General features: G+C 41.4%; 2 protein-coding genes across 2 annotated transcripts; one reads left to right on the forward strand and one right to left on the reverse strand.

Moving 5' to 3' along the window:
* Positions 1 to 767: 767 nt before the first annotated feature.
* noxo1a (NADPH oxidase organizer 1a) lies at positions 768 to 3,668 on the forward strand. The gene is made up of 8 exons (XM_037688532.1): positions 768 to 856; positions 941 to 1,021; positions 1,114 to 1,186; positions 1,270 to 1,450; positions 1,662 to 1,852; positions 1,940 to 2,050; positions 2,137 to 2,254; positions 2,905 to 3,668. Exons 1-8 carry the CDS (start codon positions 791 to 793, stop codon positions 3,638 to 3,640), a joined length of 1,557 nt encoding a protein of 518 aa, XP_037544460.1. The 5' UTR covers positions 768 to 790; the 3' UTR covers positions 3,641 to 3,668.
* Positions 3,669 to 4,264: 596 nt separating this feature from the next.
* tbl3 (transducin beta like 3) lies at positions 4,265 to 18,565 on the reverse strand. Its single transcript, XM_037688345.1, has 23 exons — positions 18,390 to 18,565; positions 18,240 to 18,291; positions 17,983 to 18,078; positions 17,204 to 17,251; positions 16,944 to 17,085; positions 16,769 to 16,853; positions 16,414 to 16,584; positions 16,219 to 16,294; positions 16,050 to 16,146; positions 15,762 to 15,976; positions 15,487 to 15,628; positions 15,018 to 15,076; positions 14,782 to 14,888; positions 14,501 to 14,636; positions 11,856 to 12,095; positions 11,655 to 11,725; positions 8,303 to 8,459; positions 7,901 to 7,959; positions 7,122 to 7,225; positions 6,810 to 6,881; positions 6,501 to 6,659; positions 5,396 to 5,486; positions 4,265 to 4,966 (listed from the first exon to the last, which is right to left on the reverse strand). Exons 1-23 carry the CDS (start codon positions 18,419 to 18,421, stop codon positions 4,633 to 4,635), a joined length of 2,745 nt encoding a protein of 914 aa, XP_037544273.1. The 5' UTR covers positions 18,422 to 18,565; the 3' UTR covers positions 4,265 to 4,632.
* Positions 18,566 to 18,572: the final 7 nt, after the last annotated feature.

Raw genomic sequence — 18,572 nt, forward strand, 5'->3', positions numbered from 1 at the left:
GGTGACAAAAGTGCTGAGTAGAAAGGCAAAGCTCTCGATTTACTTGTCTGCCTGTGCTCCAACCCTCGCCTATGATCATGAGGTTTGGATCATGACAGAAAGAACAGGATCCGGGATAAAAGCAGTTGCTACTTTTAGCTTCTAATTGTCATTTTGCTACTTTTAGCTGGCATATTGCTGGTTTTAGCAAGCCATATGGTTCATTTTATTGTTATTACACTAAGTGTAAACATCTATTGTTAAACGTTTGATTTTGTCAGAAGTTTTTGGCTTTCCTCAGGTAAGAGGACGTGGGTGTGAGGGAAATGGAAACCTGTTGGCTGTCAGCCCAAACTGAGTGTTCGGTCCTTTTCATGTGTTACTCAACTCATCTCATTCAATCTTGTCTGGATGACGCAGAATTACGCAATGTGTGTATTCTTCTCTTATCATGCAAGAAACAATTTAAGCACAGGATTAAACCATTCTGTTTATTTGTTTTATGTAACACAGCTAAAAAAAATTAAAAGTAGCTTAAGAGCAAAAATTAAATGTAAACAAGCCTGTTTTCTTCAAAACCTACAGTCTAAGCTGTCAGTCCTGATGGTTGGACCCATTTGAGTCCTTGGAGGAAAATACTTTTGTAAATGTCACACTGGCTGGTTTTGGAACAATGCAGGAATTTTATTTTACTAGAAGATAAGAGTTTCCATCAGTGCGTCATACAGCCACGCCTTTTCTCCGTGGCGGTATAAAGGCACCTGCAGAACATCTGCAGCTCTACAGACACAGTTCTTACTGTCCAGTCGTCATGGCGACGGAGCTTTATCCCATCAGTGTCCATTTGGCTGGGGTGCTGCACAAGGAGAAAAGCAAAGTAAAACCAATGGAAGATTTTTATATTAATAATATAGTTATTTTATAAATAATGTCTGGTTAACAACTTGTTTTGTTCTTCCAGCTGTACATGACCTCGGTGCTTTGGTCAGACCAGAACGAAGTTGTGGTTTACAGAAGTTTTGGGGATTTCAAAAAAATGCATGTAAGGTTAAATAATTGCATTTATTTATATCTTGCTTTTGTACAAACCACATGTGGTTCCTGTCATTATGTACTTATTTTTGTTTTGCACAGAAACAACTGAAGGCAGCGTTTCCATCTGCGAGCAAACTGAATAAATCTGACAGAATCCTCCCCAAATTCAGAGGTGAGCGTGTGTTTGCTAAGTTCGTCCGAGTCACAGTCAGTCTCATGAGATTTAACTGAATATGTGTCCCTGGGGTTGTTTAGGTATTCGCACGAAGAAGAGCCAAAGGACGGGCTCTAACAAATCACTGGTACGTCTGAAGTATTTACAGAAATACTGCGATGAACTCCTGTGCTGTGATCCACGAGTGTCTCAGTCTGCAGACCTGATCCGGTTCTTCCAGGCCAAAGGTCAGGAGCTGCAGTCGGAGTTCACCAAGAACAGGTGAGATTAAAATCTGAGAATCAAAACACTGTGGGAAGAAACTGGTTTCAAAATGACCTCAAACAAATGAGAGTTTTGAGACTCTTACAGCTGCAAACACACGCTTCATTTAAATCCTGGTTCAATCTCACAAATATCAAAGTTGCTCCTTTTCTAAGACATTTGACATGTCTGACATTTTTCAATGTCCTCCGGTGTGGATTTGCCTCAGCATCATGATCATACCCTCTGAGGACAAGCTCAGGCACAACGGAGGACACAGCAACAGTGGGAACGTCACCCAGCCGTTCGTCACAGAGACGTACCGATGCGTGGCGTCCTACGAGACAAAAGACACCAAGAACAAACCTTTCAAAGTGACGGCTGAGGAAAAACTGGACGTGCTCATCAAAGACAAAGGAGGTGAGCAAACACGTCTCAGTCAGTGTTGACGTTTGTGGCTGCTGCAGCTCAAAGTACACTCAGTTCAACTCAGGACCGTCTGTTCAGGGTGGTGGCTTGTAGAAAACGAAGACAAGCGGATGGCCTGGTTCCCTGCACCTTACCTGGAGAAGTTAGAGAACGAGGAGGACGATGAGGAGGATGAGATTCTAGAAAGAGGTATTTGCACAGCGAAACAGAGTATCAGCACTTCACATGGATAAACATATCAACCTTCTTCTTAAACATCTTCATGACCTCCATAGGTTTGCTCTACACTGCAGTCAAAAACTACAAGTCGACCAAATTTGATGAGATATCCATAAACATTGGAGCGGTGGTGGAGGTCCTGCAGAAGTCTGACAATGGCTGGTGGCTCGTCAGGTACCAACACATTTGACTTTTGTCAGAAACATCCCTTCAGAACATCCTGAAGTGTACACGTACAATATAAACAAGCCTCATGCCTCACAGTATCAGGTGGGAAATCTTTGTCCTGATTTCTGCTAACAGTTTCCTTACACGTGAAAACAAGTTGTTAAAAGGCGAAAAGGCACAAAATGTGCAATTTTTCAACAATACTGACCATTTCAGAATTATTACATCTTTGGAAAGTTCCAAACTCCACAAAATGCATAAAATGTGAAGCTGGTTAAATGTCTGATTTTCAGATTATATGTGCAACAAGGCATACAGAGCTTTAAACATCAAAGTGCACAAACAGTAACTATGACTGCAGGCTCGTTACAATGCATGCAGTGAATACATGCATTTAGTTTTTTGCATGTTTTAATTGCCTAATCCATGTGCACTGACAAATTCCCATCAGAAAAACAAAACTCATGCTGCCTTTGCTTGAAATTCAGGTTCAAGGTGTAGAAACAGAGATGGAATTCATTTCTTTTATAAAATGTCTAATCCAGAGGGATATGTTTTACTTTAAATAGATAATATTCAAGTAGTAATAATTTAATGATGTTTTTATTCTTTCAGCCTTAATCTACTTTAACCCTTCTCATTTTGTTTCTTCACAGATACAAAGGGAAGATAGGCTACATCCCAACCATACACCTGAAGCCGTACAGCTTGCCTCATATTCGTATGACACCTGAGAATCAAGTTCGGAGCAACTTGTCCTCCCTCATCGCCCCTTCCTCCAATTTGCATCACAGCTGTTCCCATGGAAACCTGCCACAGCTTCTACCTGTCGTGTCCTTGTCGCCCGATTCGATCCAAGACGAGAGCGTCCAGAGGTCCCGATCCAGGTCACTGTGCACGCCGTCTGAGCAGTCTCATGCACAACCTGCAGAAAGCCACAGCATCTCTGTGACAAACTCCCCCAGCAGACCCACCCCTGTGAGAGCTCCTCCCCCTCCCCCCATCATCATGGTGCAGGATGAAGAGGAGGGCGGCAGGATGCTGACAGCAGACACTGATGACAGCTGTGACAGCGACATCTTCAGCGACGATTCAGGCTCCGTCTTCGGTGGATCATCCCTCAGCCTGAGCTGCGGCTCCAACGATGAGCGGCTGCAACTTAGCCGCACGCCTCCCCCCACGGTGAACAACCTCCTCAGCCCAACAAGCCAACCACAGGGGAGATTACTCCCCAGTGTCTCTGATCCCAACCTCTACAAGAGCCCAACATCACCTAAGGTGCCACCAAGGCCCCGGGCCCAGGAGATTCTGACCCGCTGCAGCAGCGTCACCCGCAAGAACGCAGCCAAGATCAACCTGCCCCCCATCCTAACTGAGGGGACCAGTCGATGAACCTCCAACTTTGCTCCACCCAAACTAACCAGTTGATGAACTTTGAAAGAATTGTTAATTGTAGAATAATTTCAGTTTTGGAACATTAAAAAAGTAAAACTCTGTTCGGAATATAACCTATTTGAGCCTAATACTTTTGTTTAAATAAAAAAATAAAAAATTTACTTTCCACACTGGAAACTCAGCATTTTGTATCCTGAAATTTTGTTTACCTACCTACAAAAATAAAGCAGTTTTTAAAAATGTATGACTTTTTGGTTGCCGTGATGGACCTCGAACCGATGTGGTACACGGCGTTCAAACATCTGTCAAAAATGTTTTAGTATGACTTTTAAGTTATGAAGCTACAAAGCTTGATGGATTGTCGGAGCATTACGGCTACCATAGTCAGGAGTCTCGCGGTACCGTAATCAGTATTGTGAATGAGTGGAATAAAGTTTGACTTATCGGTTTTGTTTTGCTTAATGCGCCATATAGTCCAAAAAATATGGTACGCAAACAAACCAGGAAAAAAAAGTCAAACTGAACAAATCAGGGTTTTGTTAAAATATTTGCTCATCAAAATAAAACTAATACAAGACATATAACAGTAAACGATAGATGGGAGTTATTTTCTTTATTCATAAATGCATTGACTGGTATCTAAACATGTTTTTGTGTAGATTATGTAAAGTTATTGCATTTGTATAAACGTCAGTAGATCAAAATGATGATGCAACACTGCAGAACTGAAACAAACTTGTCCACGTTTGTGTTTCAGCTCTTCCTCCTTTAGCCTCTTCATCTTCTTGGATTCTTTATACGGTAAATAAAAAACACATCGGAATGGTTCCGCATCTTCAGTTTCCGTTTAAAATCTATACGAGAAACGACTGACGGGTAAAACGCCACGACTTGGAAAGTCTTCAGTATTTACAGCAAAACCTGTTCTTCGTGTTTTCACTTGGCATCTATTTCCTCTTCTCCTGACAGCCTGAGTGTCCGTGTTTCCATCAGCTCAGAGTCTGACACTGTGGAGGAGAAGAAACTGGGAGGTTCTTCACTTTCATTGTTTGAAGCTCCTCGTCTTCCTCCTCAGAGCTTTCCTCGCTCTCTGGCTGCTGCTTCCTGTTGGTTCTGCCTTCAGCTTTCCTGTTAGCAGAGGCCTTTTTTGTGGCGCTGACTTCAATCACCTCTTCTTCTTCATCATCATGTGGATCTTCGTCTTGCCCGCTGTCGCTGTCGTCACCTCGTCTCTCAGCGCTACTCTCCTTTATTTTCTCTTTATCAAAAAAGAACTGGGTCTGTGTCAGAGGAGTCGTATCCATTTCATCATCTTGGGTCATGCTGGAAGAAGAACAATGATAAAATAATTAGCTTTATATTTTATCTTCATCCTTCAGCAGTATTTCTAGGTATCAGCAGTATCTTATACAACATCAGTTCCTCCTGTCAGAACCTTCATTTAGCAACAAAAAAAAAAAAAAAAGACCCAAAAAAAATGCAGCTAGGAATGCCGCTTGGTGAGCAACAACATTAATCATCATGAGAAGGAAACACCTTCATGTTTTGTGTTGGGGCTATGCCTCGTCTACATCACCCGTGTAAAATAAACAGGAAATAAGAGTTCAAATTATAAAAAGCTTTGACACGTTTCTTATCAGAACTATCATTTTTATACAAACCATGAATATAAAGGCTAAAATCCTACAAAGGGTTCATAGGAGCAGATCCAAGTGGCTCAGATGAAAGTGATGTAATGAGCTGCTGCCTCACCTCGATGCTCCAGTTACTCTCATTTTCTGCCACATGTAGTTGAGGAACATGGACGCCTGCAGCAGACGGCCGATCCTCTCCATGTGTCTTTCTGTGTGGTGAAAAATATCAACCTAATTATTTATGTTTTATAGTAATCACAAGAAAAGAAACAAAAATTAGAACATGACTGATACGTTTATTTATAGAAGTAGCTGTAAAGCAACTTATCCCGTTAAAAACCACTACACTCCCCCATATGATTCTATGATAAAGTTTCACTTTAGATGAAGACAATAAGAGCTAAAACTAATAAGCTTGTGAGTGTTTAAACCACATTTGTTTTCTCTAAAAAGATCAAAGTTATGGATCTGGTCAGCTGGTCCCTCAACGCAATTGATCACATTTTCTCAACGAGAAGACAGGGTGAAGGAGAGCCCTCCTGCCCCGACGGGACACTGGCACACGATGGATTCCTGGGGGAAGTAGAAGATCGTGTGTTGGTCCATCTGGTCAGCCGAGGACGCTGAAGATGCGTACATAATTGGATTTATGATAACAGGATTTCTGCTTTGTGGAGTTGGTGGTTACCTGGCATATCGACAAATTAGGAAAACGTCGGCAGATGTTCTGGCCATTGTAAGTCTGCAGCAACTTGAGTAGATGTGAAGGGACAAGTGTCTGCATCGCTCACTTGGGCGGCCTGTGATGGGACCCCCACCCTTACCAACTCTACGTTGCTTTTTTTTTGTGTGTGTTGGGGGTTTTGTAGCCTCACACTGTGTTTCTAACAGGACAGAGTGAGATTTTATTTTTTTTTACGTCCTCTTCCCTCATGTTCCCCTTTTTCTAATCTAACAAAAAAAGAAGCACCTCTCATTGAGGCTGCAGCCTCAGACACTCCATCTACCCCGTCTGTTGTTTGTTTGTTCGAATGGGCTGTACTGAAATTTAATTTTCTTGTGCTTTGATGCAATGACAATAAAAGCTGATTCTGATAAGAAGTTGTATTTATGTTTCTGCATGACTTATTGAGGAATATAACCCCAGTATTTCAATCATCCTGTTGGTTTATATTCAAGCATCGACACATCTCGTCCAGCTAGTTTGTGCTTTTCTGGATCACCTGTGTACGGGATCAGACCCTCCAGGTGGGCTCGGGCTCCCTGGTACTGAAGAAGCTCCTCGGGCGGCAGGTGAGTGAGGAGCACCTGGAGGACGGCCTGAGCGTCCTGACAGTTCCTGGCGTTGGTGTTCCACACCACGCAGTAGCGCAGCAGCGACTCTGAGCGGAACATCAAAACAGGAAGTTTAAATTAAACAGAGAGAAACTTTAGCTGCATGGAAATAAATCATGTTAAAAGTTTTAAAGCTATAATTCAGATCTTTTTCCAGCAGTGTCAATAAAAAAAAAAAACACATCGACATGTTATACCTCTCTGATCGACTCGCAGTTTCAGCACCGTCTTTTCCAGCAGCTCGTGGCTTCCCTCACCCTGACGAATCGCTAAAAGCAACAGGAAACAACTTTTGTTCACACTTATTTTAAAACAGCGAGGGAAAAACATTTACGTGACCCAAACGATGGTTAATCCTAAAAGCACCAAAGAAATCCTGTACCAACAAACAGAACACGTATTCTCCGGCCGAGCGGCGTGACTCAATGAGAAACCATGAAAAACGAGAGAACGCAGAGACAGATTGTGTTTAATGTCTGAGCAAGCCCCGCGTGCAAACAGTCCTGCACCTTTGATAACGGTCAGCACGGTGTGAGGCTGGTCCAGTGAGATGGCGAGACCCAGGGCCTTCAGATATTTCTTCTCATGGAGCAGGTTGGACAACTCCTGCTGCCTTCAGACACAACAAACACACGACACGGCTCAGAACATGATGCACGTTTTACTGCACAAACAAAGCTTAAAGGACAGTGCTGATTGACATCACTTTTTGTTTTGAGCGTTTTACAGTTTGTAACGCAAATAAACAGGAGAGGATAAAAACCAAAGAGCTTACGCAATCTGTTAGCACTCAGAGTGAATGTTAGGAAGAACTCTCAACTACCACCACACTGTATCTGTAAAACTGCCTGAGTTGTACCAATCTTGTGTTTGCTAAGGTCAATCATCAGTAGCAGCCATTTTTAATTAGCTGGATTCCACATGGTGACAAGTTTTAGATACACACCCAGTGATTACTTCCAGAGAATTTCATTAAAATCCACCCATTGGTTCACAGGATATTTTGCTAAAACTCACAAATTCCACCAAGATAAGTTTTGATCATTGCTATGGTAACAAATTTGCCACAAATTCCTCTGCAAAATAAAATTTGTATATTTGATTTTCTAACTATGCGGCCGGTGTGCTTCTTGAAAATTAAAGGAGGAACGTTTCACAGGAAACTGAAAAGAAATCTTGTGAAAATGGGAGCGAACGCGGATGAGTGGCACAACGATGACTGAAAACAGCTCGTCCCTGCGGTAAGAGATCAAAGTTTTAAAACCCAAAAGAGCTGGAAATAACTGACTTGAGTATCTGATCTTCCTGCTTGGCCTGCTCCTCCGCCAGCTCCACCTCGGTCACATCCTGGTGGCGCACAAACACAAGAGCAGTAAATAAATAAGCTGCTAATAAAGTGTTGACTTGATGTCAAAAAAAAAAAAAAACAATAGAGGGACAAAAACTGTATATTAGGAGGATGTTACATTATTGATCAAACTTTACACTGTTAATTTAAAACTCTTACGTCTGTGTTCAGAGGACTTCTGTTTAATTATGCTACTTAAAGATTAATTTTAAAAAAAAAGGAGAGGAAAACAGTTTTATCAGAAAATTCAGATCTTAATCAATCTCAAAACTTTTTTTCCCCCAACTTAATCTTATAATTTCAGTCTCTGCGGTCTGCGAGTGTCGGTCAGCTCCTACTTGCCTCCCACACGGTGATGTTAGAGTCTGCAGAGCCCGTCACCATCTTGTCATCTTTGTGGCTGGCGTGGAGCCCCCACACTTTGTCCTGGTGGGCGTCCAGCGTCTTCACGCACTCGTTGGTCTTTATGGTCCACAGCTTCACTAAACCGTCTGAGCCGCTGAGGGAAAGGGGTCGATAAGGTTAGGCCAGTTTGCATCACAGCCAAAACAACTGAAGATGAGCGCGAGCTCTCAAATATAAGTCCTCGGATGAAACGATGTGTTCAGGGTAGGACAATGGACAATAAAAGCACGGTGCAAAAAATATGTATATGCTAATAAAAACTCTGTCTTCATTTAAAAAATACATAAAAGTAAGTTGTTAGAAAAACTTAACAAGTTTTATATTAAGAATGGTCCAAGTTTAAGAACTGTCCATTCACATACTGGTAATTTCATTTAAAATGAATAAATATGTTATATATTTAAATATTTAGCTCACACTAAAGAACACGAAACAAGTGATTTTTAACATTTAAAATCAGATTAATCAATAACTATAAAAATGAGTGTAAAAAAGAAAAGGCCGCTGGACTTTGATAATCATTACTTTTGATTCTTGTTTTAATCTATTTTGACATTACTGTGCTTTTATTACTTTGTTTTCAGTGGAAAATAAATAAAAATATATAAGAAGGCAGGTAGGAACGTAGATAGGAAGGACGGTAAGTAGTTAGGAAGGTAGGTAGGATGGAAGAAATGTAGGCAGGTAGGTAGTTAGTTAGGAAGGAAGGTACAGTGCCTTGCGAAAGTATTCAGCCCCCTTGAACTTTTCAACCTTTTGCCACATTTCAGGCTTCAAACATAAAGATATAAAATTTTAATTTTTTTTGAAGAATCAACAACAAGTGGGACACAATCGTGAAGTGGAATTAAATTTATTGGATGTGTCAAACTTTTTTAACAAATAAAAAACTGAAAAGTGGGGCGTGCAATATTATTCGGCCCCCTTGCGTTAATACTTTGTAGCGCCGCCTTTTGCTGCAGTTCCAGCTGCAAGTCTCTTGGGGTATGTCTCTTATCAGTTTTGCACATCGAGATTGAAATTCTTGCCCATTCTTCCTGCAAAACAGCTCGAGCTCAGTGAGGTTGGATGGAGAGCGTTTGTGAACAGCAGTCTTCAGCTCTTTCCACAGATTCTCGATTGGATTCAGGTCTGGACTTTGACTTGGCCATTCCAACACCTGGATACGTTTATTTGTGAACCATTCCATTGTAGATGTGTCTTTATGTTTTGGATCATTGTCTTGTTGGAAGATAAATCTCCGTCCCAGTCTCAGGTCTCTTGCAGACTCAAACAGGTTTTCTTCCAGAATGGTTCTGTATTTGGCTCCATCCATCTTCCCATCAATTCTGACCATCTTCCCTGTCCCTGCTGACGAAAAGCAGTCCCAAACCATGATGCTGCCACCACGTTTGACAGTGGGGATGGTGTGTTCAGGGTGACGAGCTGTGTTGCTTTTACACCAAACATATCGTTTTGCATTGTGGCCAAACAGTTGGATTTTGGTTTCATGTGACCAGAGCACCTTCTTCCACATGTTTGGTGTGTCTCCCAGGTGCTTGTGGCAAACTTTAAACAACACTTTTTATGGATATCTTTGAGAAATGTCTTTCTTCTTGCCACTCTTCCATAAAGGCCAGATTTGTGCAGTGTACGACTGATTGTTGTCCTATGGACAGACTCTCCCACCTCAGCTGTAGATCTCTGCAGTTCATCCAGAGTGATCATGGGCCTCTTGGCTGCATCTCTGATCAGTCTTCTCCTTGTTCCAGATGAAAGTTTAGAGGGACGGCCGGGTCTTGGTAGATTTGCAGTGGTCTGATACTCCTTCCATTTCAATATGATTGCTTGCACAGTGCTCCTTGGGATGTTTAAAGCTTGGGAAATCTTTTTGTATCCAAATCCAGCTTTAAACTTCTCCATAACAGTATCTCGGACATGCCTGGTGTGTTCCTTGGTCTTCATGATGCTCTCTGCGCTTTGAACAGAACCCTGAGACTATCACAGAGCAGGTGCATTCATACGGAGACTTGACTACACACAGGTGGATTCTATTTATCATCATCAATCATTTGGGACAACATTGGATCATTCATAGATCCTCACTGAACTTCTGGAGTGAGTTTGCTGCACTGAAAGTAAAGGGGCCGAATAATATTGCACGCCCCACTTTTCAGTTTTTTATTTGTTAAAAAAGTTTGACACATCCAATAAATTTCATTCCACTTCACGATTGTGTCCCACTTGTTGTTGATTCTTCACAAAAAATTTAAATTTTATATCTTTATGTTTGAAGCCTGAAATGTGGCAAAAGGTTGAAAAGTTCAAGGGGGCCGAATACTTACGCAAGGCACTGTAGGTAGGAAGGTAAGTAGGTAGGTAGATAGGAAAGAATGCAAGTAGTTAGGAAGGTAGGTAGAGGAAGGTAAGTAGTAAGGAAGGTAGGCAGGTAGGTAGGTAGAACGGTAGGTAGGAAGGTAGATAGGAAGGAAGGTAAGTAGTTAGGAAGGTAGGTAGGTAAAAAGGTAGGCAGGAAGGTAAATAAGTAGGTTGGAAGATAGGCAGGAAGGTAGGCAGGTAGGTAGGTCGTTAGGAAGGAAGGTAGGCAGGTAGGTAGGTAAGTAGATAGGAAGGAATGTAAGTAGTTAGGAAGGTGGGTAGGTAAGAAAGGAAGTAGGTATGAGGTTAGGATTGTAGGTAGGCGAGTAGGTAGGAAGGTGGGTAGGCAGGTAGGTAGGTAGTTAGGAAGGAAGGTAGGCAGGAAGGAAGGTAAGTAGTTAGGAAGGTAAGAAGGTAGGTAGGTAGGAAGGTAGATAGGAAGGAAGTTAAGTGGTTAGGAAAGTACGTAGGTATGTAGGCAGGTAGGTAGGTAAGAAGGTACGTACCGGTAGGAAGGTAGGGAAGGTAGATAGTTAGGAAGGAAGGTAGGCAGGTAAGCAGGTAGGAAGATAGGTAGGTAGGGAAGGTAGATAGGAAGGTAGGTAGGTAGGAAGGTAGGTAGGTAGGTAGGGAAGGTAAATAGGAAGGTAGGTAGGTAGGTCGGAAGGTAGGTAGTTAGGTCGGAAGGTAGATAGGAAGGTAGGTAGGCAGGAAAGTAGGTAGGATGGAAGGTAAGTAGTTAGGAAGGTAGGTAGGTAAGAAGGTAAGTAGGTAGGAAGGAAGGTACGCACCTGTAGGTAGGTAGGAAGGTAGGTATGGAAGGTAGAGAGGAAGGAAGATAAGTAGTTAGGAAGGTAGGTAGGAAGGTAGGTAGGTAGGTAGGAGGTAGGTAGGAAGGTAGAAATGTAGGTAAGTAGGTGAGTGTGTTCACCTGGTCAGCAGCTGCGTGCCGCGGCTCACAAAGATGACTTTAAGAACCGAAGCATCGTGGCCCTCGAACGTCTTCAGAATAAAAACAGAAACATCACTCAGTGTCAGGCTAACAACGAGTTTCGCACCAGAAGACAACCATGACTGATGATGAGATGATGCCCCAGATTACTCTGACATCGTCCACTCCTTCCCCTCCCACCTTCAGACAGCTGAAGTCCTGCAGGCTCCACAGCTTTGTTGTCCCGTCTGCGGAAGACGTGGCCAGAACCTGATCAACGGGAGAGAAGCAGACGGTCCAAATCCCACGACGGTGGCCCCGAAACACCCCCACGAGACCCAAATTTCCATCCCCAGACAGAGACCACAGCTTGGCTGTGCAGTCCTGGGACCCCGAGGCCAGCAGCTTGTCGTTAGGAGACACGGAGACACTGTTTACATCCTGGAGAAAAAAGGAGGAATTTATAGAAAGTTCAGTTAAGTTCAGAAACAAAATGGTTCAATCTGATGCTGAAGACGGGATGTTTAGTAGCAGATTCTTAACACTTCTCAAGCCTTCGTGACTTTACTACAAGCTGCAGTCACATTCTTCTGAAGGAATGTGATGCAGAAAAAACAAATGGAAAGTTAAGCAATCCCTCATAGATGGAGGGACAAATTGTCCCATTTAAGATGTGGGTGAAGCAGGAAAAGGTGCTACGTGAAGACGTTTCTTTTTTCCCTTTAATCGTGCTGCGGGAACAAAAAAAAAAAAAAAAACACAAAAGGAAAAATATTTTCCAGCATTTCCTTCAGAGGAAAGAAAACTTATATAAGCTTATTTACAGAACTGGTCTGACTGTTTTCAGTCTGTACAAGAAAAACTAGATTTATTTATCAATGAACAGCTTCACTGCACCGAAACATTTCACTTCAGGATTCAACTTGAATATGTAAAACAAAAAGTTTTGACATTATGCTTCATGCTGTATTTTTTTGTGTGTTTTTAAATATTCAAAAAATAATAAAGTAAACTAAAACTACAACTAAACTTCAAGAAGAAAACTCAAAAATCTGACAGTGTCCCTAACAAGAACTTGAAATCAAAATACTACCTTGAGAATACCAGAAAAATATAACTTTCTTCAAATAAAAGATATTAAAAGAAGTGATATGGAGTGTAAACCTAAACTAAAATTAACATGAACTCCCTGTGCTTTAATTTTTTTAACAAGAATCTGAATCTCTTTTGACCTTTGAGTAAAATCTGATAAAACAGAGAAAAATAGACGAAAGGCAACGCTTAAAAACTAAGAGTAAAACGATCAGTTCAAACTGTTCAGTTTTTCTTGTTTCATATTTAATGGCAGACCGTGGACAGGCAACTGATCCAACACAGAGACAAACGTGAAAACCTTTTATGCGCACATTCACACCAAGTGACAATTTCGTTGCCATGTAACCCAACATGTATGTTTTTGGACTGTGGGTGAAAACTGGAGAAGTCCCTCGCTTCTTCGCGGTTCGTTTATCACGGACTCGCTCTATCACGGTTAGGTTTGTCACAATAATAAATTTTGCTGGGTGATTAATTGTCTCAGAAATTATTGTGACAAACGATAACATTGTTTGAAATTTGACAATAATTAGTAATTAATGTCAAATTTAAGAAATGTTTTTTAATTTGTTTTGCGTGTAGTATCTTTTTCGATCACTTGATGGCAGTATAACCGAAGGATGGATAGCGAGGGAGCGAGCAGCGTGTCTCTTTAAGAAGGTTAAGAAGACGATTAAAATGAATTTTGGATTTAAAATGGATAAAGAGACAGGGAGGGGTCAGTGACGAGCACCGGAGTTGAGCTTTTTGTCATCCAGCGTCATCAGAAAGAGGGACACGAAGAAACGATAAAGCCAATAAATGAAAAATGAGGTCGATAATTTTCATTTACCATGTGATTAATTGATTTATTGTTTATCGTGACAGGCCTAATCGCAGTTTTTCAAAATAAGATTGGACATGACACATAATTGGCTGATAGATGGATGAGACGCACGATCGACATGGAATTTTTATTTAAAATAAATTATTTAATAAATTATTTTAAATTATTTACCATACCACACCATTTTATTTATAGAGCACTTTAAACAGTGACAGGGCCAACCAAAGTGCTGATATAGCACCTGCTGCACCAATGTGCAACCCAGAGCTGCAGGATAAACTTCGTGCTGCAGCTGATCAGCTGTTCTCCGTGCAGAGCAGATAAGTGGGCGTGGCCAAGAGCGCTTGCAGGTGGCAAAGAGCAGAGTAGGCAGGGAGCTGAAATCATGACATTCTGTGCTCTTTTAGAGGTTTAGAGTTTAGAAACATTGTTTAGAATATTGCAAGAGTGCGGGAAGGGTTTAAAAACACCTTTATATAATATATAAACACTAAAATAAACTACTACTTACTACCTGTACTACTACTCCTACTTCACGGTTTTTCACTTATCGCAGGTCTTCAGGGTACGGATCCCGCGAGATAAACGAGGGACTACTGTACTTCAAGAAAACCCATGTGTGCAAAGGGGAGAACATGCAAACTCCACACAGAAAGGCTCCAGCTGGGACTCGCTAACCAACCAAGCCATTGTTATTGTCTCAGTGTTGATCTCTCAACTATATGTTATAAATGTACGGAAGTTTCTACGTCTCTGTTTAAAAAGGAAGCAATGCTGTTTTTTTTGAGAAGTATTTGTTAGATGCTTCATCAGGTTGAGTCTTAACAAAAATTTGGTAAAAAGATCCTAAATATTAAAAATAAATAGATTTTTATGGAAATTGGAACTATCAAACATTATGGTTTTAATCTGAAAGCTCCTGTACCTTATCGTGAGCCTTCTCTGTGGTTCGGGGTCTTAGCTGGTGGATTTCTGTCCCTGATGCAGGAAGTTCTTCAGGTAGATCCCACACCTTCAGGGTACAGTCCTGACTGCCAGTCACAATGAAAGACGCTTTCATCCTGGAAACAAACAAAAAAAACAGGAAATCTCCCCTCATATATTGTTCCATTAATCAGCCTTTTTTCACACCGTTACAATATTTACCATCCAACTCTTCACCCGTGTTGATATTTCTAAGAAACTGACATGAAAGTGGAGCTTTACCTGGAGCAGCTGATGGAGCCCACAGCATTGGTGTGGCTGGAGCCCTGAGCCACACATCGCACCTGACCGCTGTCACTGTCCATCTGCCATACACGCACTGACCGGTCCTGCACACACAGCAAACAGTTTGAAATAAGACTGAAAACTACACCGCTGACAGAACGGGCTCAACTAAACAGCTACAACTGTATTTTCATTGTGGTCGTTTCTGTTTCGTCACAGCAGTTTGTGTTTACCTTTGCACTGCTCGCAAACATGGACTTTTTTATGAACACGTCCAGTGTGAGGACAGTATCTGAGGAAGACGAACAGATAGAACAGAGATAAACGTCAGCAGCCAGCCTGCTCTGCAGGTCACAAACCGGATGCTGTCAGAGATGATTTTTCTAGATTCTGGCTTCACACACACACTTCCTTTTCTCTAAAAAATTATTTATGAAAACTTTTTTGGTTTTATCATTGATTTTTTTTTTTTTACATTTTACAGATCTTGCTCCTTAATAACTCCTAGGTAAGATGTCAGGAAATAAGCTTTAAACTAAAGGAGTTCTAATCTGATGGTGTGTAGTTAGCTTTGACCTCTAATGTGAAACAACAAAACCACACTTCTATTAAAAACAAAAGAAAACTATGATTTCCTGTAAATAAGAACACACGTCCAGGTCGTTTCACTCAGACACGTAGTGCCCCCTGCTGTCGACTCACCTGTGTGTCCGTAGAGGATCTGGCAGCTGTTGGTGAGCAGCTCAAACACTTTCAGCTGGCAGCTGTTGGTGGCCACCACAATGTGACTGGCAGCTTTACCCAGGAACTTCACGTCCAACACCTCATCATTGTAACCCACAAACTGCAGGAGGCCAAAGAGAAAAGTGTCTGTTGTTTGCATAAATCAACCAAATGTTATGTTTGAAGCACTTGTCAGACTGGAGTGTTTTCCATCAGATAAGAAACTAGAAGAAAGTTTTAGTCCCAGCACTCACTTGTTGCAGCGTGGTGAGTTCAGGCAGCCGGTAGAAGAATATGTTGTGTTCTGCAGTGACTGCGGCCAGCCTGGACGAGGTGGGCAGGTGGAAAAGGTGTATCAGACTGCGAGGATCGTTCCCCTCATCTTCCTCAGAGACAGAAGTGGAGATAGATGGAAGGGTCTGGGTGTAAACACAGCGTGCAGTGCTGGCCTCCCACACTCTCAGCACACCTACAGGAAAAAAGTTACATTTACCAGGGGTACTAAAAACAAATGAAATGCTGAAGACAGTTAAGTGGCAAACCTTTGCTGCCAGCTGTGATGAAATGTAAACCTTTGCTTTTCACTCCAATCTGAGATAAGTCTGTATTCTCAGGCAGAAGCACGGCTCCCTCCACAGCCTGGAGATAAAAACAAGTTAAGTTTGCCAAAAACCTTTTACTGGTATTGAAAGAAGTCGTTCGTCGTCGTACCTCATAAACTGGAACAGTTCTCTTTGCTTGCCGGGTTTTAAGGTCCCACACTGTACAGATTTTGTCTCTACCAGAACTACAAGTAAAGAACAGGACGTTTTAACTGCTTTGGTACACAGAATTAGAACACAAAAAAACAACCTAATAAATGTCCAGTTTGATTTGAAATCTGCAGAGCGGGTGGGTGCACTGTACCTGATCATGGTGTCACCGTCACCGCTGAAGCTGAGGGACGTGACAGCGCTGTAGTGGCTCTGCAGGATGCACACACACACGCTGGACCGCAAGTCCCATACCCGAATACCACAGTCCAGAGAGGAGGAGAAGAGCTGCAGCCGACTGGTATCTGGGTGAAACTGAACCAGGCTAAAACACAAAAAAGGTTTTTATTGTTATTAAACTTGATATTTCTATGCAATTTGTTATATTCCCCCCAAAATGACCTGTATTGGCACAGCACATGAAGCAATCCGTTAAACTGTCAACCCATAGCTATACTTTAAAAAAGTAGCTCCAACCTGTGCCTCCTTGAAAGTTAATTAGGACTTACTGAACCACTCCAGATGATCCTTTAAGGTTGTGAGTGCAGTACTGCTTCAGCACATCCCAAAGTTTGATTGTCCCATCACAGCCACCTACAAGAGCAAAGAGAGAGAAGAAACTTAGAACTGCATTGTTTTTATAGATGTAAACAGGTGATAGTTAGTGACGGTGCCGTCGCTGACCTGTTGCCAGAAGAGTGGAGGTGGAGTCAAAGGTCATACTGGCCACAGGAACAGTGTGGATGGCCTTCCAGGAGCGAGTGCATTTGGCTTGCCTCCAGTCCCATTGCTTTAGCAGCAAAGCTCTGCTGGCTGTTACAAGTATCTGAGGTTGGACACAATAAACACAATCAACAAACACTTTGAACTGTTTTACAAACTGCTAAAAACAAAAATAAAACTCCACTTCCATGAAGCTTTTGGTGATTCAGCAGTTCATTTACCTCGTCATCACAGCTAAGTGAAAATGATGTGATGTCCTCTTGATCGTCCTGCAGGCAAGTTTAGACCCCCCCCCAAAAAAAAACACACTTTCAATACCATGATTCAGATGAATGAAAATTAATTAGTGTGAAAAGAACAATACAGTCATACACAGCTGTAGACAGAACAGTACAGTGCAAGTTTATTGCCTTTTTCTACTTTTTTATAGTAAAGATCATCATGGGTAAGTGGCATTAATTTGCCAAAAAAAAAGGTTCTAATTAACACCCATTTTATCACTAATAGCATAACTAATTATTCAGCAATAACAAGGGTACAAAATATAAATTGAGTAGGTAATTTGCTCTCTTTTTTTTTTAAAGCATGGTTTGCACTGAAAAAGGAGTGACTCTCAATCTCATTGTACTTGTGTAGAATGACAGTAAAGGCATTCTGATTCTGATTCTTCAGCTAGTTTGTGCTGTTGTTCAGTGTATTGTTTTTGTACCATTAGTGCTTAGTGTATTCTTAGTTTAGCATATTCCTTAGTTCATTTCTTAGATCTTGCTACTGTTTTTCTTTACAATTTATACTTTTGTTGGATGTAACTGGGACTCTGTGTATACAGTTTCGTTCCACCACATGTGGTGTGAATGACAATAAAGAAACCTTGACCTTAAGTTTGATCTTATCTTTGTCCAGTAACTTAAACTCCACACAGACAACTCAAAGTTGATTTAAATTAAAATATTAAATACTGTGACACAGTAGGAAACAAATGACAACAGGTTGAACTTACATGCTCCACACAGTGGACAATCTTGCCTGTGCTGATTTCCAAAACATTGACACGTGATCCACAGGTGCAAAAAATGTACTTCTCATCGCTGCTAATCTAAAAAAACACAGACAAAAAGATCACCATTCAGTTGATTTCTGTTACTTTGACCCACGTGGCTTTAAAAAAACAGTTGTATGCGTAAATAATGAGCGTGAACTAGCAATGTTTTGGTACTTATCACCTTTTTAACTTTTTGCAAAAAATGAACAACTCACCTGCACCTTCCCTCCTTTGTAAAATGGCTCGATCTTGCTGGACACAGCGTAACTTGAAAGAAAGAAAAGGAGGAAAAAGCATCATCAAGGGCTAGCCGTTTTCAGCCTAGCTTGTTTTAAAATCATACAACTCGAGAAGGGAAGACTTACTTTGTTTTAAATTGTAGATTTTTATATGCCATTTTGCCTATTAAAATCGACTAATACTAAATATTTTAGCTACACAAACGATAAATCACTTTTGACACATTTCACACGTTGATTGCAGTCCAAACAACCATCCCCACATGCTGCTAGCGGAGTCGCACACATTAGACGTAATCACGGAATACG

This window comes from Nematolebias whitei, chromosome 15 (assembly GCF_014905685.2).
Source record: "Nematolebias whitei isolate Nwh7 chromosome 15, NemWhi1, whole genome shotgun sequence".
NCBI lineage: Eukaryota > Metazoa > Chordata > Actinopteri > Cyprinodontiformes > Rivulidae > Nematolebias > Nematolebias whitei.